The sequence below is a fragment of the Mauremys mutica genome, unplaced genomic scaffold (genome assembly GCF_020497125.1).
Source record: "Mauremys mutica isolate MM-2020 ecotype Southern unplaced genomic scaffold, ASM2049712v1 Super-Scaffold_277, whole genome shotgun sequence".
Taxonomy (NCBI): Eukaryota; Metazoa; Chordata; order Testudines; family Geoemydidae; genus Mauremys; species Mauremys mutica.
This window is the reverse complement of record NW_025423355.1, coordinates 15,802-30,710: the sequence shown is the minus strand read 5'-3', so window position 1 is coordinate 30,710 and position 14,909 is coordinate 15,802. Positions and strand designations below refer to the sequence as shown.

At 59.7% G+C, this 14,909-nt stretch overlaps 1 protein-coding gene across 3 annotated transcripts; it reads left to right on the top strand.

The window, feature by feature from the left end:
* Window positions 1-9,100: 9,100 nt before the first annotated feature.
* On the top strand, window positions 9,101-14,782 carry LOC123361531 (monocarboxylate transporter 13-like). Of its 3 annotated transcripts, none has more exons than XM_045001480.1 (5): window positions 9,101-9,113; window positions 10,110-10,390; window positions 10,598-10,741; window positions 11,964-12,713; window positions 14,165-14,782. In XM_045001480.1, the coding sequence occupies exons 2-5, from the start codon at window positions 10,186-10,188 to the stop codon at window positions 14,317-14,319; spliced, it is 1,254 nt and encodes a 417-aa protein (XP_044857415.1). In that variant the 5' UTR covers window positions 9,101-9,113; window positions 10,110-10,185; the 3' UTR covers window positions 14,320-14,782. The 3 variants fall into 3 exon arrangements, with proteins under 3 accessions (XP_044857415.1, XP_044857414.1, XP_044857416.1); XM_045001479.1 differs by lacking the exon at window positions 9,101-9,113 and adding an exon at window positions 9,925-9,975; XM_045001481.1 differs by lacking the exon at window positions 9,101-9,113 and adding an exon at window positions 9,971-9,975 and having other exon boundaries at window positions 10,113-10,390.
* Window positions 14,783-14,909: the final 127 nt, after the last annotated feature.

Below are 14,909 nucleotides of genomic sequence, written 5' to 3'. Positions count from 1 at the left end.
GTTACCCAGGGACCCCTCGCCCAGCGCTGAGATGCGGCCACCTCTGGGGCAGGGCGGCCGGTGACCCAGGGACCCCTCGCCCGGCGCTGAGATGCGCCCACCTCTGGGGCGGGGTGGCCGGTTACCCAGGGACCCCTCGCCCGGTGCTGAGATGCGGCCACCTTTGAAGCGGGGCGGCTGGTTACCCAGGGACCCCTCGCCCGGCGCTGAGATGCGCCCACCTCTGGGGCGGGGCGGCCCATTATACAGGGATACCTGAAAACAGCATGGAACCCTTTCAAAGACACCATTGAAATGTATCCCCCCCAATTTAAAAAAAACCACAGCAAGAGCCACCAAAAATGCGCCGCCCTGGTTAAACAGCCAAGTAAGAGAAGCCCCGAGAGGCGAAAAGGCCTCCTTTAAAAAGTGGAGGTTAAATCCTAGTGAGGAAACTAGAAAGGAGCATAAACTCTGGATTAAACACCCAATTAGGAAGGCCCAAAAAGGAATTTGAAGCACAGGGACCCAAAGCCTCAAAACGTAACAGCAAAAAACCATGCGTGAAGTGCATCAGAAGCAGGAAGCCGGCTAAGCGACCGGCGGCGCCCTGGCCAAGCGAGGTGCTGACGGACCGCTCAAGGACGACATTGCGGAGAAACTAAATTCTTTGCGTCCGTCTTCCCCGCCGAGGCTGGGCGGACGATTCCCACACCCGAGCCCTTTCTGTTTAGCGGACAGAGCTGAGGAACCGTCCCGGATCGAGGACGTTTCGGACCAAATCGACGAACTAAACAGCCGTAAATCACCGGGACCAGATGGGCTTCCCCCCAAACTTCTGAAAAAAACTCACTTCTGCAAGTTAGCAGAAAGCTTAGACTCTGCACCGATAAACGGCCCCACGGGAACCCCCCCAATATTCGGGGAGCTGGAAATAGGGTTTAAGGGGAAGTCCTGACCACAGGGACATGTGTCAACCACACACGTGTCCTGGCAACGAACTGACGCATATAACAGGTCCTTGGGATGTGTCTGAGGCTGGCCGGCATCCTTGCTTATCTATCGTTTCTTATGAGTTTGATTATTCTAGGTTTATATTCGAGTATATTTTGGCTGTAACACAAGGGACGCGCAGGCCACACCCCGTACGGTGAGCTAAGGTGACGTTATCCTACATATGTTTGGGACTTTTCAGCTAGACTGAAGAGGTACAACCTACGGTCCGTGTCGGGCTGCGCCCTTTAACGTGGAGGCGGCGTTAAAGCCGACGGGCTTCCCTAAATTCAGACACTTCACAGGGCACCGCGACGTGGTGTGACCAAGTGAGGCTTTTCCCCTGGTTACGTGGCACGGTGAGTCTTACTGTCCTATACGAAGACTGGGCGTGCCTCAGTTTCCCTGAGTGCTGCACCAGTGCCGCGGTGGTGGGTGTGACGGGTCCCCCCCCTCCCCAGAACTGGGGTACCCGCCTGCCGGGGCTCCCTTCACGCCGTATTGCTGTGACGAGCTACAGACACGTAGGGACACACCCAGCGGGGGTCACGCGCAAGCAGGCTTTCTGGCCCACCCCCCCTGCATGGGACCCTCATGGTAGCAGCTGTTGGCAGCCAACCTCTCACTGCCAGAGTTGCTACATTTCCCCAGGCCGCTTCACCCTTACCTTGGGGCTCCCTTAACGATGGTCTGGGGGTGTCTTCGTTAACCAGCCCTTCAGCCGCACTTCCTCTCCCCTGCCTGACTGGAGTGAGCCCATTTCTAGTATCAGCGGGGGCCTTTAATTAGAGTCAGGTGGTCACATTAGCTTAATGGCCTCACCTGACTCTTTACAGGTTCATTAGAGTCAGGTGTTCTCATTAGCCGGGAGCAGCCCCTGCTCTGGTCACTGAGGGAACAGGAAACGGCTAAGCCAGTGGCCAGGATATCTGCCTTCTGCTACTCTGCTGTACCCAACTGGCCTGGGTCTATCACGCTAGATACTCAAATGCACCCCCCGCCCCCTACTCTGGAGGGCCAGCCCAAAATCGTACCGTCTCCAAATTTTAGCTGGTCGGTGGAAAAACACTGTGATGGAGAAAACACCAGGTGATTGGTTACATGTAGGGCCATAACCGCCACGAGTTGGTTCGTAGTGTCCCCAGGAAGGCTCCCCGGTGGGAGATTAGCAGCTTCTAAGACCTCTTAAGTTTTCACACCTCGACTGCTAGAAGAAGGCCTCATCCTCCCTTATTGAACTAACCTCGTTATCTCCAGCTTGCTTCTTGCTTGCCTATATATACACACACCTGCCCCTGGAAATTTCCACCCCGTGCATCCGACGGAGTGGGGATTCACCCACGAAAGCTCACGCTCCAATACGTCTGTTAGTCTATAAGGTGCCACGGGACACTCTGCTGCTTTTCCAGACCTTATTTTCGATAACGACCCTTCCCAGAATCCAATCCAGCCCGATCGCGTTCTGCCTAGCGGGGCAGGTGCAAACCCATTTGTAATAGATGCGGCGACAAAGTTCCTCCTCTGCCTTGGCGGGTCCGGCGCTGATCGGCGGATTTGCTCGCCTCCGTGATCTTCCCCCACGGTCTGGGTCAGCTTCTCCTGTGTCTGACCAGGAGTTGGGAGGGAACCACAACAACTGGTGGCAGCGGTGGGATAAACTGCACCCCGTGGTCAGCGCATCCTTGTACTCCTCAGTCCTCCAGCCGTACGTCACTCCCAGCTCCTCCTCGCCTGACTGGAGTGAGCTCCTTTTTAAACACAGGGGCCCTGATTAGCCTGCCTTGATTAGCTGCAGGGGATCTAATCAGCCTGGCTGTCTTAATTGGTTCTAGCAGGTTCCGGATTACTCTACCAGTGACCCTCTACCAGACTCCTGTACCCCACTGGTCTGGGTCCGTCACAATGCGTAGACCGTATTCCTAACGTCAGCTACCGAAATGATACCTGCATGCAAACTGGCCAGTCATAACCTTTCCCACGATCTCGCCCGTGATCTATCCTGGGAAGCGAGACAAAGAGGAGGAGCACGGTGGGTGTCGGAGGTCCGGTGGCCGGAAGCCGGGCAGCCTGCAGTTGGGGACTGGAAGAGGGGGGAGGCCAGGGCGTCTGGACCGGGATTCCCCCCAAGATGGACTTGGCGGAAAGTCACTGATTTCTGTGCTCACAAGTTCTGTCCTACGCTGGGTCCCTGTTGACCGATAAACCTTCGGTGTTACTGGCTGGCTGAGAGTCACGTCTGGCTGCGGAGTTGGGGGGCAGGGTCCTCTGGTTCCCCCAAAAGCCTGGCCTGTGCAGACTCGCAGCGGGAAGCGCACGGCGTGGAAGGGGATGCTGGATGCTCCGAGGTCAGACCCGGGAAGGTGGAAGCTGGGGAAGCTTCTTGCCCTGGAGACAGAGAGGAGGCTCCCCCAGAGTCCTGCCTGGCTTCGTAGGGAGCAGTGCCAGAGCATCGCCCCGGTGATTCCACGACAACTGGTGGCAGCGGTGGGATAAACCGCACCCCGTGGTCGGCGCATCCTGCAGTAAGTGACTGGGGAGCAGTGAAACGAAGGGGGGTTAGCGGGAGACGGGCGTGCTGAAGGCTCAGAGAGGTGCGGTTCCAGGAGACGGAGGAGCCTACGGCTGGACCCCCGAGAAGGGCTGTTGATTCTCCCCGGGGCCCGTGGCGAGCTGAGAAACCACAGGCCTGTGAGCCCGTGACCACTTGGGGACAGCGAGGAGATGGCCTATAACCATCTCCTTAAGAAGGACGTTGTACAGCTGTGCAGAGGGAGCCGGCTGGCTGATTGCTCGGCTGGCAGAGGAGGATCGCGCCAAGGAGCCGGTTCCTGACCCAGCTGGGGCCGCGAGAGAGGCTGGGAACCACCAGGGCGTACGCCAGTTCCCGAGCGAGCAGCCAGGCAGCTCCGGCATCCACCGCCCCGACCAGCAGGGGATCTTCACGGTGGAGCGGAAACGGAACGAGCCCAAGGACCGGGAGAGGCAGAGGCAGCATGAGCGGGTGATGGCAGAGCCGAGAGGCAGCTGGGGTGAGTGGGGATGGACCCGGGGGCGAGCCTGCAGGGAACTCCGATTTAAGGAAGGGGAGGACCTAGACGCCGGCCTCGCTGCCTTTGAGAAGGTCTGCAATGTGCTCCAGGTTGACCCCCGCAGACAGGCTCCGGTATCTCACCCGCTTAGGCCATCGAGATGTTCAGCCAGATGGACGGGGCGGAAGCCGGGGACGACGCACCATTCAAACAGGCCCCGTTGCTGGCGTTGGAGCCGCCAGGCGCACAGGAACAAGGCTCTGGCGTACGCAGAAGACCCCGGGGATGATCTACCTGGAACCGGCCACGCTGATGGGGAAATATCCGGGGCCCGGACCCGGGAGGACGCGTTGGAGCGGATGGGACTGGAGCGCTGTCTCCCGACCGGTGCGTGCCTCAGTTTCCCCGAGTGCTGCACCAATGCCTCGGTGGTGGGTGTGACGGGTTCCCCCCTCCGGAACTGCACAGCTGGCTGGCGAGTTTGCAGACAGCGGGTCGGGATATGGACTGGAATCCCAGGGGGCACAAAAGGGGCTCCCCCCCAAAAGGGGGGCTCGGATAACCCTCTCCCAAGGGGGACCACCGATAGCCGAGCTGACCGACTGGCCCCTGGGGACCTGAGGTGCCATTACTGCGGCCGGAGATGGACCACAAGCTGAGGAGAAGCACGCCGGAGCCCTCAAGGAGTTAACTGGGTGGGAATCCAGCCGGAGGAGGGGCAGGTGTGGCTGGCAGGTTCGCAATGACTAAGGAGGGAGGAATCTCCGGAGTCAGCTCCTGGAGGGGGCCGGACGCGCCGGTTTCAGGGCGCTCCGTCTACGGGGCGCCTGGGATGACGGTCCGGGGACACGGGCGCTGAGGTGACGCTGGCCCGGCCCGAGGTGATGGCCCCAGACCAGGTGGTGCCCAACACCTACCTAGGCGTGTGCGCGACCCCGGTTAAGGTAACCAGGGTATGTCTGAAATGGGGGGACCAAGGAGAGCCCCAAAGATGTGGGGATGCACCATCAGTGGCCAGCCGAGGTGCTGCTGGAGGGTGACCTGGCGGATTGGCGACCAGAGCACCCTAGTCGTCACCCATAGCCAGATCCAGCGAGGGGCACTCTGCCCTGACACCGGGGGGGGGGATACCCCGGCGGGAAGGGAGCCCCCGGGGACAGGACTCGACCGGATCGGGGCCTCGGACCCGGCCGGCGAGAGGGAGCCGGTCCCCATCCCTTGCCCAGCCGCTGAATTCCAGGCCGAGCACACGGTGGGGCCCCTCGGCGGAGCGACCCGCTCCAGTCCTTGCGGGAGAAGTGTGGGGTCCGGCACGCCCGGGCCTCGGCGTGCCACCCTCAGGCCAACGGGCTGGTGGAGAGGTTCAAGGGGACCCTAAAGAGGATGCTGAAAACCTTTACGGACCAGCCCCCGCAGGACGGGGGCAAGAATTTACCCCACCTGCTAGTCCCATGTAGGGATGTGCCCCAGGAATCCACAGGGGTCTCCCCATTTGAGTCGCTGCGCGGGAGGAGAGTACGGGGACCCCCTGGACTTGGGGTGACAAAGTGGGAATGTTCTTAATGTTCTCTCTGAAGACTGTGTGGGTGCCTCAGTTTCCCCTATGCAGGTCTTAAGGACCTAGGTGGTGGGATAAGGAGGTGTGAATGGTGCAGAGGACGGGCTGGAGAGTTTCAGTTTGGAGCTGGCTGGGGAAAGGGAGGGAGCCCCAGGGCTGGGGGTCTCAGCTCCCTGCCCCCCCAAGATGGACCCGACTACAGGGTCCTGTTGTCTGTACCTACAAGCTCTGGTCTGGACCTACAAGCCCTGTCGGCGAATAAACCTTCTGTGTTACCGGCTGGCTGAGAGTCCCGTCTGGCTGCGGAGTTGGGGGGCAGGGCCCTGAGAGGAGGCATTAGCCTCGGTCCAGCACTTTCCCCAGGTCAATCTTTGTTCCTCGGGTGTTTTCAAGAGTCCCCTTGGGTGGGGAGGCAGTGAAGAACCATGAGGAGGTCAGGTCCCTGCCTTAAATAGCTTTTGCCTAGGAGGGGGGGGGACCCCTTTGTTTCAAAGCTTGGTTCCCACGCCAGTCCGTGGGAAAACTCTGGTATTCCAAGATGGAGTCCGGCCCCAGGTGACCTGATCACATGGCCAAGCAGCCGTGTCTGTAGCCTCCTCAGGAAGGCTTCCCGGTGGGAGATTCGCTGCTTGGGGGTGACCAGATGTCCCAATGTTATAGGGACAGTCCCGATTTGTGGGTCTTTTTCTTATATAGGGTCCTATGACCCCGCCATCCCCTGTCCCGATTTTTCACACTGGCCGCCTGCTCACCCCATCGCTGCTCCTGACACCTATTGTCAATATTCCTAACTTCAGATACAAAAACGACCCGCGCGTACCAATAGGATCAGCGTGGTCAGCAAATCACGGCCTTTCCGATGATCCCTCACGCGACCTGTCTCGCATCAGATACGTTATCATAGACCCATAGCAGATTTGGGTTGGACGGGACCTCAGGAGGTATCTTCTAGTCCAACCAGGGCTTCGTCAAGCCGGGCCTTCAAAACCCCTAAGGATGGAGATTCCACCACCTCCCTAGGGAACCCTATGATTATGATGAAAAATACGGGGTGTAATGTCACCGATGGGCCCTTTAAGGTCATCTCGCAGCGGCATGAGGTGGAGCTGAGCCACCGAGGGGACCGGGGCGACATGACGGAGCCGTATTTTGACAGGGAGAATTTGGTCCTGGCCGCGTGCGGGCAGCAGGAGGAGAAGGGGAAAATCCCCTGGTGGATCTATTCCCCGAGACGGGAGCCGGCCCCTCGCTGGAGTCAATTCCCCTCTCTGACCAGCTAACCCCGGCCCGGCAGGCTGAGATCAGAGAGGTGCTGGGTTCCTAACAGCAGCTGTTCTCCGACCAGCCTGGGCTCGCTAACCTGGTTCTCCAGCGGGTGGAGATGGGAGCCCACCCTCCTGGCAGATGTTCCCCATTCAGAGTCACGGCGGGGGGGGGGGGGAACAGCCCAGGGAGAGAGGTGACAACGTGGGGTTTGATGCACCTTGTTATGTTGCACGTGAGTCTTACTGGCCTGTATGAAGACGGTGCGTGCCTCAGTTTCCCTGAGTGCTGCACCAATGCCGAGGTGGTGGGAATTGGGTGTGTAACGTTTGCCTCCGGGGCAGGCGAGGCGGCCAGATGTAACCTGAGACCCAGGAGGGGTGTGTGACCAGGTGACATTGTGCCTGGGAAGCGAGACAATGACAAGGAGGAGGCGCAACGGGAATGTCTGAGGTCAGGTCGCTAGAAGCCGGGCGGCCTGCTTGGGGGGGACTGGAAGAGGGGGGGAGTCCAGGGCGTCTGGCCCGGGATTCCCCCAAGATGGACGTGGCTGAAAGTCACTGATTTCTGTGCTAACAAGTTCTGTTCCCGCCGACTGATAAACCTCCTGTTTTACCGGCTGGCTGAGAGTCACGTCTGGCTGCGGAGTTGGGGGGCAGGGCCCTCTGGCTCCCTCAAAAGCGAAGCCTGGGCGGACTCGCTGCGGGAAGCGCCCGGTGTGGAAGGGGATGCTGGATGCTCCGAGGTCAGACCCAGGAAGGTGCAAGCTTCTTGCCCTGGTGTCCAGTGCGATTCTGAAGTAATCAGTGTAATTAATCCATAATCTAAACATCAGGGAACAGAGGTGATCTCGGCAATTCCAGGCCGTTAAGCCTAATTTCAGTACCGGGCAAACTGCTTGAAACTCTTGCAAAGAACCGAATGATCAGACGCAGAGACGAACACGATTAGTTGGGGCAGAGTTAAGCTGGTTTTTGTAAAGGAAAATCACGCCTCGCCAATCTACTAGAATTCTGTGAGGGGGTCGACAAGCCTGTGGACCAAGGGGGATCCGGTGGATCTAGTGTACTTAGATTTTCAGAAAGCCTCTGACAAGGTTCCTCGCCAAAGGCTCTTACGCAAAGTAAACAGCCACGGGATAAGAGGGAAGGTTTTCTCACGGATCGGTGACCGGTTAAAAGACAGGAAACAAAGGATCAGGAATAAATGGCCGGATTTCAGAGTGGAGAGAGGTACCTAGTGGTGTCTGTACTGGGCCCGGTCCGACTGAACGGATCCATAAACGATCTGGAAAAAGGGGTGAACAGTGAGGTGGCAACACTGGCAGATGATACAAAACTATTCAAGAGCAGATGAGATCCCAGCGCCCCCCTGTTCTAACCACCGGCCCCCACTCCCCTCCCAGTGCCAGGGAAAGAACCCAGGAGTCCTGGCTCCCAGCCCCCCCTGCTCTAACCACCAGCCCCCCACTACCCTCCCAGTGCCAGGGAAAGAACCCAGGAGTCCTGGCTCCCAGCCCCCCCTGCTCTAACCACCAGCCCCTGCTCCCCTCCCAGAGCCGGGGAGAAAACCCAGGAGTCCTGGCTCCCGGCCCCCACTGCTCTAACCCACCATCCCCCACTCTCCTCCCAGTGCCAGGGAAAGAACCCAGGAGTCCCGGCTCCCAGGCCCCCCTGCTCTAACCACCAGCCCCCACTCCCCTCCCAGAGCCGGGGAGAGAACCCAGGAGTCCTGGCTCCTAGCCCACCCCCGCTCTAACCCACCAGCCCCCACTCCCCTCCCAGAGCCGGGGAGAGAACCCAGTCCTGGCTCCCAGCCCCCCCTGCTCTAACCCACCAGCCCCCACTCCCCTCCCAGAGCCGGGGAGAGAACTCAGGAGTCCTGGCTCCCAGCCCCCCCTGCTCTAACCCACCATCCCCCACTCCCCTCCCAGAGCTGGGGAGAGAACCCAGGAGTCCTGCCCCCCCCCGCTCTAACCCCAGGCAGGGGGAACGAAGCAGAAGCTTTGGCCCTGGGCAGTGGTGCTCAGGCCTCGGCCCCGGGGCTCCAGCTCCCCCATTCAAACGGGGGTCCCCACCCACCCTTTGAGAACCGCTGCCTCACAGCGAAGGGGGAGGGGGAAGGAGCCGGTGGCCTGGCTGGGCGGTGGGGGAGGGAATTCTTGAGGACACAAAGTGGACTTTGCCCCCCCACTTGCCGTGTGATCCGAGTCCCCCCCCCTCCGGACACGGCCTGCAGCCCCCAGCCCCCAGCCTGTCCTAGGAGTCCCAGAGCTCAGCACAGACCCAGAGGTAGCTGGGAGCCAGGACTCCTGGGTTCTCTCCCCGGCTCTGGGAGGGGAGTGGGGGCCGGTGGGTTAGAGAAGGGGGGCTGGGAGCCAGGACTCCTGGGTTCTCTCCCCGGCTCTGGGAGGGGAGTGGGGGCTGGTGGGTTAGAGCAGAGGGGGCTGGGAGCCAGGACTCCTGGGTTCTCTCCCTAGCTCTGGGAGGGGAGTGGGGGCTGGTGGGTTAGAGTAGAGGGGGCTGGGAGCCAGGACTCCTGGGTTCTCTCCCCGGCTCTGGGAGGGGAGTGGGGGCTGGTGGTTAGAGCAGAGGGGGCTGGGAGCCAGGACTCCTGGGTTCTCTCCCCGGCTCTGGGAGGGGAGTGGGGGCTGGTGGGTTAGAGCAGGGGGGCTGGGAGCCAGGACTCCTGGGTTCTCTCCCTGGCTCTGGGAGGGGAGTGGGGGCTGGTGGGTTAGAGCAGGGGGGGCTGGGAGCCAGGACTCCTGGGTTCTCTCCCCGGCTCTGGGAGGGGAGTGGGGGCTGGTGGGTTAGAGCAGAGGGGGCTGGGAGCCAGGACTCCTGGGTTCTCTCCCCGCTCTGGGAGGGGAGTGGGGGCTGGTGGTTAGAGCAGAGGGGGCTGGGAGCCAGGACTCCTGGGTTCTCTCCCCGGCTCTGGGAGGGGAGTGGGGGCTGGTGGGTTAGAGCGGGGGGGGGGGGGGGGCTGGGAGCCAGGACACCAGGAGGGGAGTGGGGTGTAGTGGTGAGAGTACGGGGGGGGGTGCTGGGAGCCAGGACTCCTGGGTTGTAACCCAGCGAGGAGATGGGGGGGTGTAGCGGGGCAGGGGAGGAGGCTGGAAGCCAGGACTCCTGCATTGTGCCATCAGCTGTGCTGGTGAGTTGCCGTCAGGAGCCTTCGTCTCCCCGTGCCTCGGTTTCCCCCGCGGCATCTCAGGAATTGAGGATTAGCTCACCAGAGAACCCGCAGCATAAAAGTTCATGGCCTGACCCTTCTCTCTTTCCCTCCAGCAGGTTTGGTTTTGCACCCACCTGCCGCCCAACCTCTGATCTCCCGTCTCCAGGGAACAGCGACGGGGGACCCCCCATGGCAGACCCCGCGCGCCGTGAGCCCCCCGACGGGGGCTGGGGCTGGATGGTGGTGCTGGCCGGCTTCCTCCAGTCGGCGCTGGTTTTCGGGGTGATCCGTTCCTTCGGCGTCTTCTTCATGGAGTTCGTGGGGTACTTCGGGGAGCTGGCGGGGCGCGTCTCCTGGGTGACCTCCATCGGGATCGCGGTGCTGCAGCTAGGGGGTGAGTGAGGGGCGCCGGCCGGGGGGGGGGCTACAATCTCAGAATTGGAGTAGCCGGGAGACCCCCCTCCCCCACCCACCGCTCCCCAAAGCGCCCCCTGCTGGGGGAGTCCCCGAGCTCCCCCCCCTAAGCCCACTCCTCCCCCAGAGTCAGCCGCATCGCAGGTTAACAAGGGCCCGCCCGGTGTCTCTCTGCCACCCCCTGCAGGTCCGGTGAGCAGCGCCCTCAGCTCCCAGTACGGCGCGCGCCCCGTGGTGATGGCCGGCGGCTTCCTCTCGGGCCTGGGCATGATTTTGGCTTCCTTCGCCACCAGCCTGACCCACCTGTACCTGAGCATCGGGGTGGTCTCAGGTAGGTCCCGCCCTGAGCTCCCCCTGCCTCGGTGCACCCTGGGACCATCCTCACCCAAGACCAGGAGCAAGGGATTCTGGGTATAGTTGCCCAGAGAGCAGGGGCTCCTGGGTAAAATCCTGGCATCTGGGTCCTCAGGTTAGGTTCGGGGGGGGTGGTGTCTCTTTTAGGGTTCTCCAGCCATTCCTCCTCCCAGGCGGGTCCTAGGCGTTAAGACCAGGAGGGGACCATCCCTCCTGCCTACTCCTCCTTCCAGCCCATAGCTGGTGGTTGAGCTAGACCGTGGCACGCTAAGCCGTGGAAAATCCCCCGCACCTCCCAGGGCCGTGGTTCTTGAGCCGTGTGGTGCTCCTGGTCCGGACTCTGCTGCCTCTTCCGAGATCGAGAACCCTCTGCCCCGGCTCATCCATAGCTGCCCTAGCCCAGATCTCCATGCACACGAGGGCGGCCTAGATCGTCGCTAGCCCAATTTTCTGCCTAGCTCAGGCCAGTCCATTTCACCCAGGTCCTTCCCCGCCCCAGCTCGGGCAAGCTGGAAAGAGGACAGATCAATGATCTAGAACCCAGCCCTGGGGCAGCCGACACCTAGATCCCTCCACTCGCAGGCCTCACCAAGAGTTCTCCCCCCATCCCAGACCCAGCCAGCATGGCTTGAGATGATGTGTCTCTAATTGCTAACGACCCTCCCACTCCCACTCCCACCCCAGATGCTAATGGGCTAGACTCCCCTAGACAATGGCTCTTTCTACCCAGTCATGTCCCACAGCCAACCTAGAACATACAATGCTTTGGATTACCTAGAACATACGGCATGTGTCACCTAGACCCCTGAGTATCTAATTGTTTAGACATCCTAGAACATGCAATGCTTTGGGTTACCTAGAACGTATGGCATGTGTCACCTAGGCCCCAGAGTATCTAATTGTTTAGACAGCCTAGAACATGCAATGCGTTGTGTTACCTAGAACGTATGACATGTGTCACCTAGGCCCCAGAGTATCTAATTGTTTAGACAGCCTAGAACATGCAATGCGTTGTGTTACCTAGAACGTATGACATGTGTCACCTAGACCCTTGTTTAGACATCCTAGAACATACAATGCTTTGCGTTATCTAGAATGCTCCATTCAGCCCGGTGTCCCACCTGCCCCACCCCCAGATCAGACCCACCCTTCCTGGTTTTGGTCACCTGTTCCCTTTCCTTCCCCCCCCCCCCCCGCAGGGCTGGGCTGGGCCTTGGTCTTCACCCCTTCCGTGGCTTCTGTGGCCCAGTACTTCGCCAAGCGGCGGACCTTCGCCACGGGCCTGGCCGTCTCGGGGGCAGGCCTGGCCTCCTTCGCCTTCTCCCCGCTCTTCCAGCTGCTGGTGGACACCTACGCCTGGCGGGGGGCCCTCCTGGTGGTGGCCGGCATCTCCTTCAACCTGGTGGCCGCCGGGGCCCTGCTGCGGCCGTTGGAGCCAGAGGGCAAGGCGACGTCCGGAGGGCTGCCAGCCTTCTCCTCCCTCTGCCGGCCACGCCTGGCCTGCCACAGACCCTTCCTCCTGTTCGCTGTGGCCTTCGTCCTGGTGGACGCCGGCTACTACGTGCCCTACGTCCACCTGGTGCCCCACGCCCGGGAGCTGGGCTTCGACGAATACCGAGCCGCCTTCCTCCTGTCCTCGGCCGCCGTGGCCGACCTGTGCGGCCGCGTGGCGGGCGGCTGGCTGGCCGACCGCTTCGCCGTCCGCCTGGTCCACAGCCTGACCCTCTGGACCGCCCTGACCGGCCTCTCCATGCTGCTGCTGCCGCTGGGGCAGAGCTACTCCCTCCTGATGGGCCTCTGCATCTGCTACGGCTTCTGCGCCGGCGCCCTGGTGCCCCTCCAGTTCTCCGGCATGGCGGAGATCGTGGGAACGGGGCGCATCACGGAGGGGATTGGGCTCATGCAAATGATGGAAAGTGCTGGCTCCCTCGTGGGGGCGCCTCTGTCCGGTAAGGAACCAGGTTCCCTTTCCTACCATGCTGCCCCGTCCCTTTTGGCCCCCGTATTTGGGACGGTTCCTACTAGGAGAAACTGAGGGAGGAGGCACCACTTTCCTGACAAGTGGTCCCAGGCGGCCCAACGTCCTTTGCCTGGTCTCGGCCGCATCCCCAGGGGCTGGTAGGGGAACCCGGCGAGTTCCAGCTCACAGGCTCTCCAGTCACCGCCCTACATCCTGGCTTTCCCCTCGCCCCCGTCTCTGGGTTCGCCAGCCTCCCAATTCCCTCCTCCCAGGGAGCAACTGTGGACTACCCTCTAGAGTCCCTACTGGGCCACCGTCCCCCACTTCCAGTCTTGTGTGGGGTGGACATCTCCTCCCACGAGTTCGAAGCCTTTCTTCCATGAATTCATTGATCTAGCGTCATGGAGAGGGCTGCAGGGAGGGAGGGAAACAAGAAGGAAGGCGACCCATTAATTACAGGTAACCCCCAGAATTAAACCTTCCCCCAAAACAAGGTCCTGGCCTGGGACTCGGAAGACCTGGGTTCTAGTTGAACATACATGTTCTAGGTCACCTCAAACCTCCCATTGTCTAACTAGCCCTAGGAATATGGTCAAATGGGGGTACCAATCCGGGGAGCTAGGCTGTGGCATTCTGGGTTCTAGGTAACAACTCTGAAAAGCCCTAATCATATAATCTAAAGAACTAAATTGTGGCATTCTGGGTTCTAAGTATGGGTTCTAGGTAGCCAATAAACCTGTGTGGGCCTATCGAGCCTGAAATCATGTAGGCTAATGCCTGATGTAGGCCAGGTAGCTAGAACATTATTAGTGATTGTTTTGATTACTGTAGAGACAGGAGCCCTTGTCGTGGACTGGAACTCGATTGTGCTAGGTGCAGGATAGAATCCAAAGATGGTCCCTCCCCCAAAGCCCTTATCATCTAAGTATAAAACAAGAGACAACACAGGATATATACAGACTATGGTGTTCTGAAGTCTAAGCATCACTGAAAATGTGTTTGAGATAATCCACGACTGTGGTCTCCATAGTCCCGTGAGACTGTCAAGCAGATATGTTCTAGGCTGTCCAAAGCATCAGGCTTTGGGGTTCTAGGTAGCCCTTCCAGTACTTTCTAGGTAAACCATCACTTCGTACCTTCTAGTCTGTCTAGACAGCAAGGTGTTCTGTGATTTAGGTGACACTACAGTACATAATTTGTGCAGGGTATCTAGGCAATTTGGGTTCTAGGTAATGCACATTGTATGCTCTAGATAACTCAAAGCCACATGTGTTCTGGGATGTTTAGAGAATTAGAAATTATGGGTACCAGGTAACATGTAGTGCATTCTAGATCGTGCAAATAATTGTATGTTCTAGGATGTCTAAATAATTAGATACTCTGGGTTCTAGGTGACACATGCACTATGCTCTCGATAACCCAACACATTGTATATTCTAGGTTGGCTGCGGGACATGACTGGGGACTACACAGCCTCTTTCACTGTCGCAGGGGCTTTCCTCCTCGCTGGAAGTTTGCTCCTTTTTGCCCTGCCAAATTATTTCTCCTGCTCCATGGACTCGACAATTGAGGAGAAGACCATGGGGGACCCCTGAGGCTTTAGCTCCTGGGGAGGAGGTTGTCCCAGAGAGCCAGATCGGAAGTGAGAGGTCAGCAGGAGGGCAGAGCGTCAAGTATATGGATCCAGCCGATAGGCGTCTGCTTCTTCGCTGACCATCGTAAGACGGTTGAAGGATGCATAAGGGACGGAAGGAGGGAGCTACCCAATCCAGATCCACTCCTCTTTGCGAGCTGGTGTCCAGAGCATCCTAGATCTTTCAGGCTAGAAAGGACCCCAGTGGCCCTCTAGTCTGACCTTCTGCACGGCCCAGAGAACTCCGGCCCATATCTGGCGGTCGAGCTAGCGGGTAGCTTTCGGTCTCGATTGAAAAGGGCACGCGTGACGGAGAAGACGCCACCACTCGAGGGGAAAATGGCCCCGCTGGTTAATTGCCCGACCCGTGGGAAAAAATTTGCACTCGATTGGCCCAGCTAGTGAAGGTCGTCTCCTCCCCTTGACTGCGTTTCTGTGTCTGTCTGCGCGTAACGCGATCGCGCCCGGCCGATCGGTTCCGAACGTTCAGGGCACGTTCCGGGCGTTAGTAGCTAGAACCCTGTTGATTTAGGGGGGAGATTGGAAAACAAA

Excerpts from the sequence above, each read along its gene's own strand:
- LOC123361531 (XM_045001480.1), top strand. The coding sequence starts at position 10,186 with ATGGCAGACCCCGCGCGCCGTGAGCCCCCCGACGGGGGCTGGGGCTGG. Across the intron at positions 10,742-11,963 it reads GAGCATCGGGGTGGTCTCAG|GGCTGGGCTGGGCCTTGGTC; the intron begins GTAGGTCCCGCC and ends CCCCCCCCGCAG. Across the intron at positions 12,714-14,164 it reads CGTGGGGGCGCCTCTGTCCG|GTTGGCTGCGGGACATGACT; the intron begins GTAAGGAACCAG and ends TGTATATTCTAG.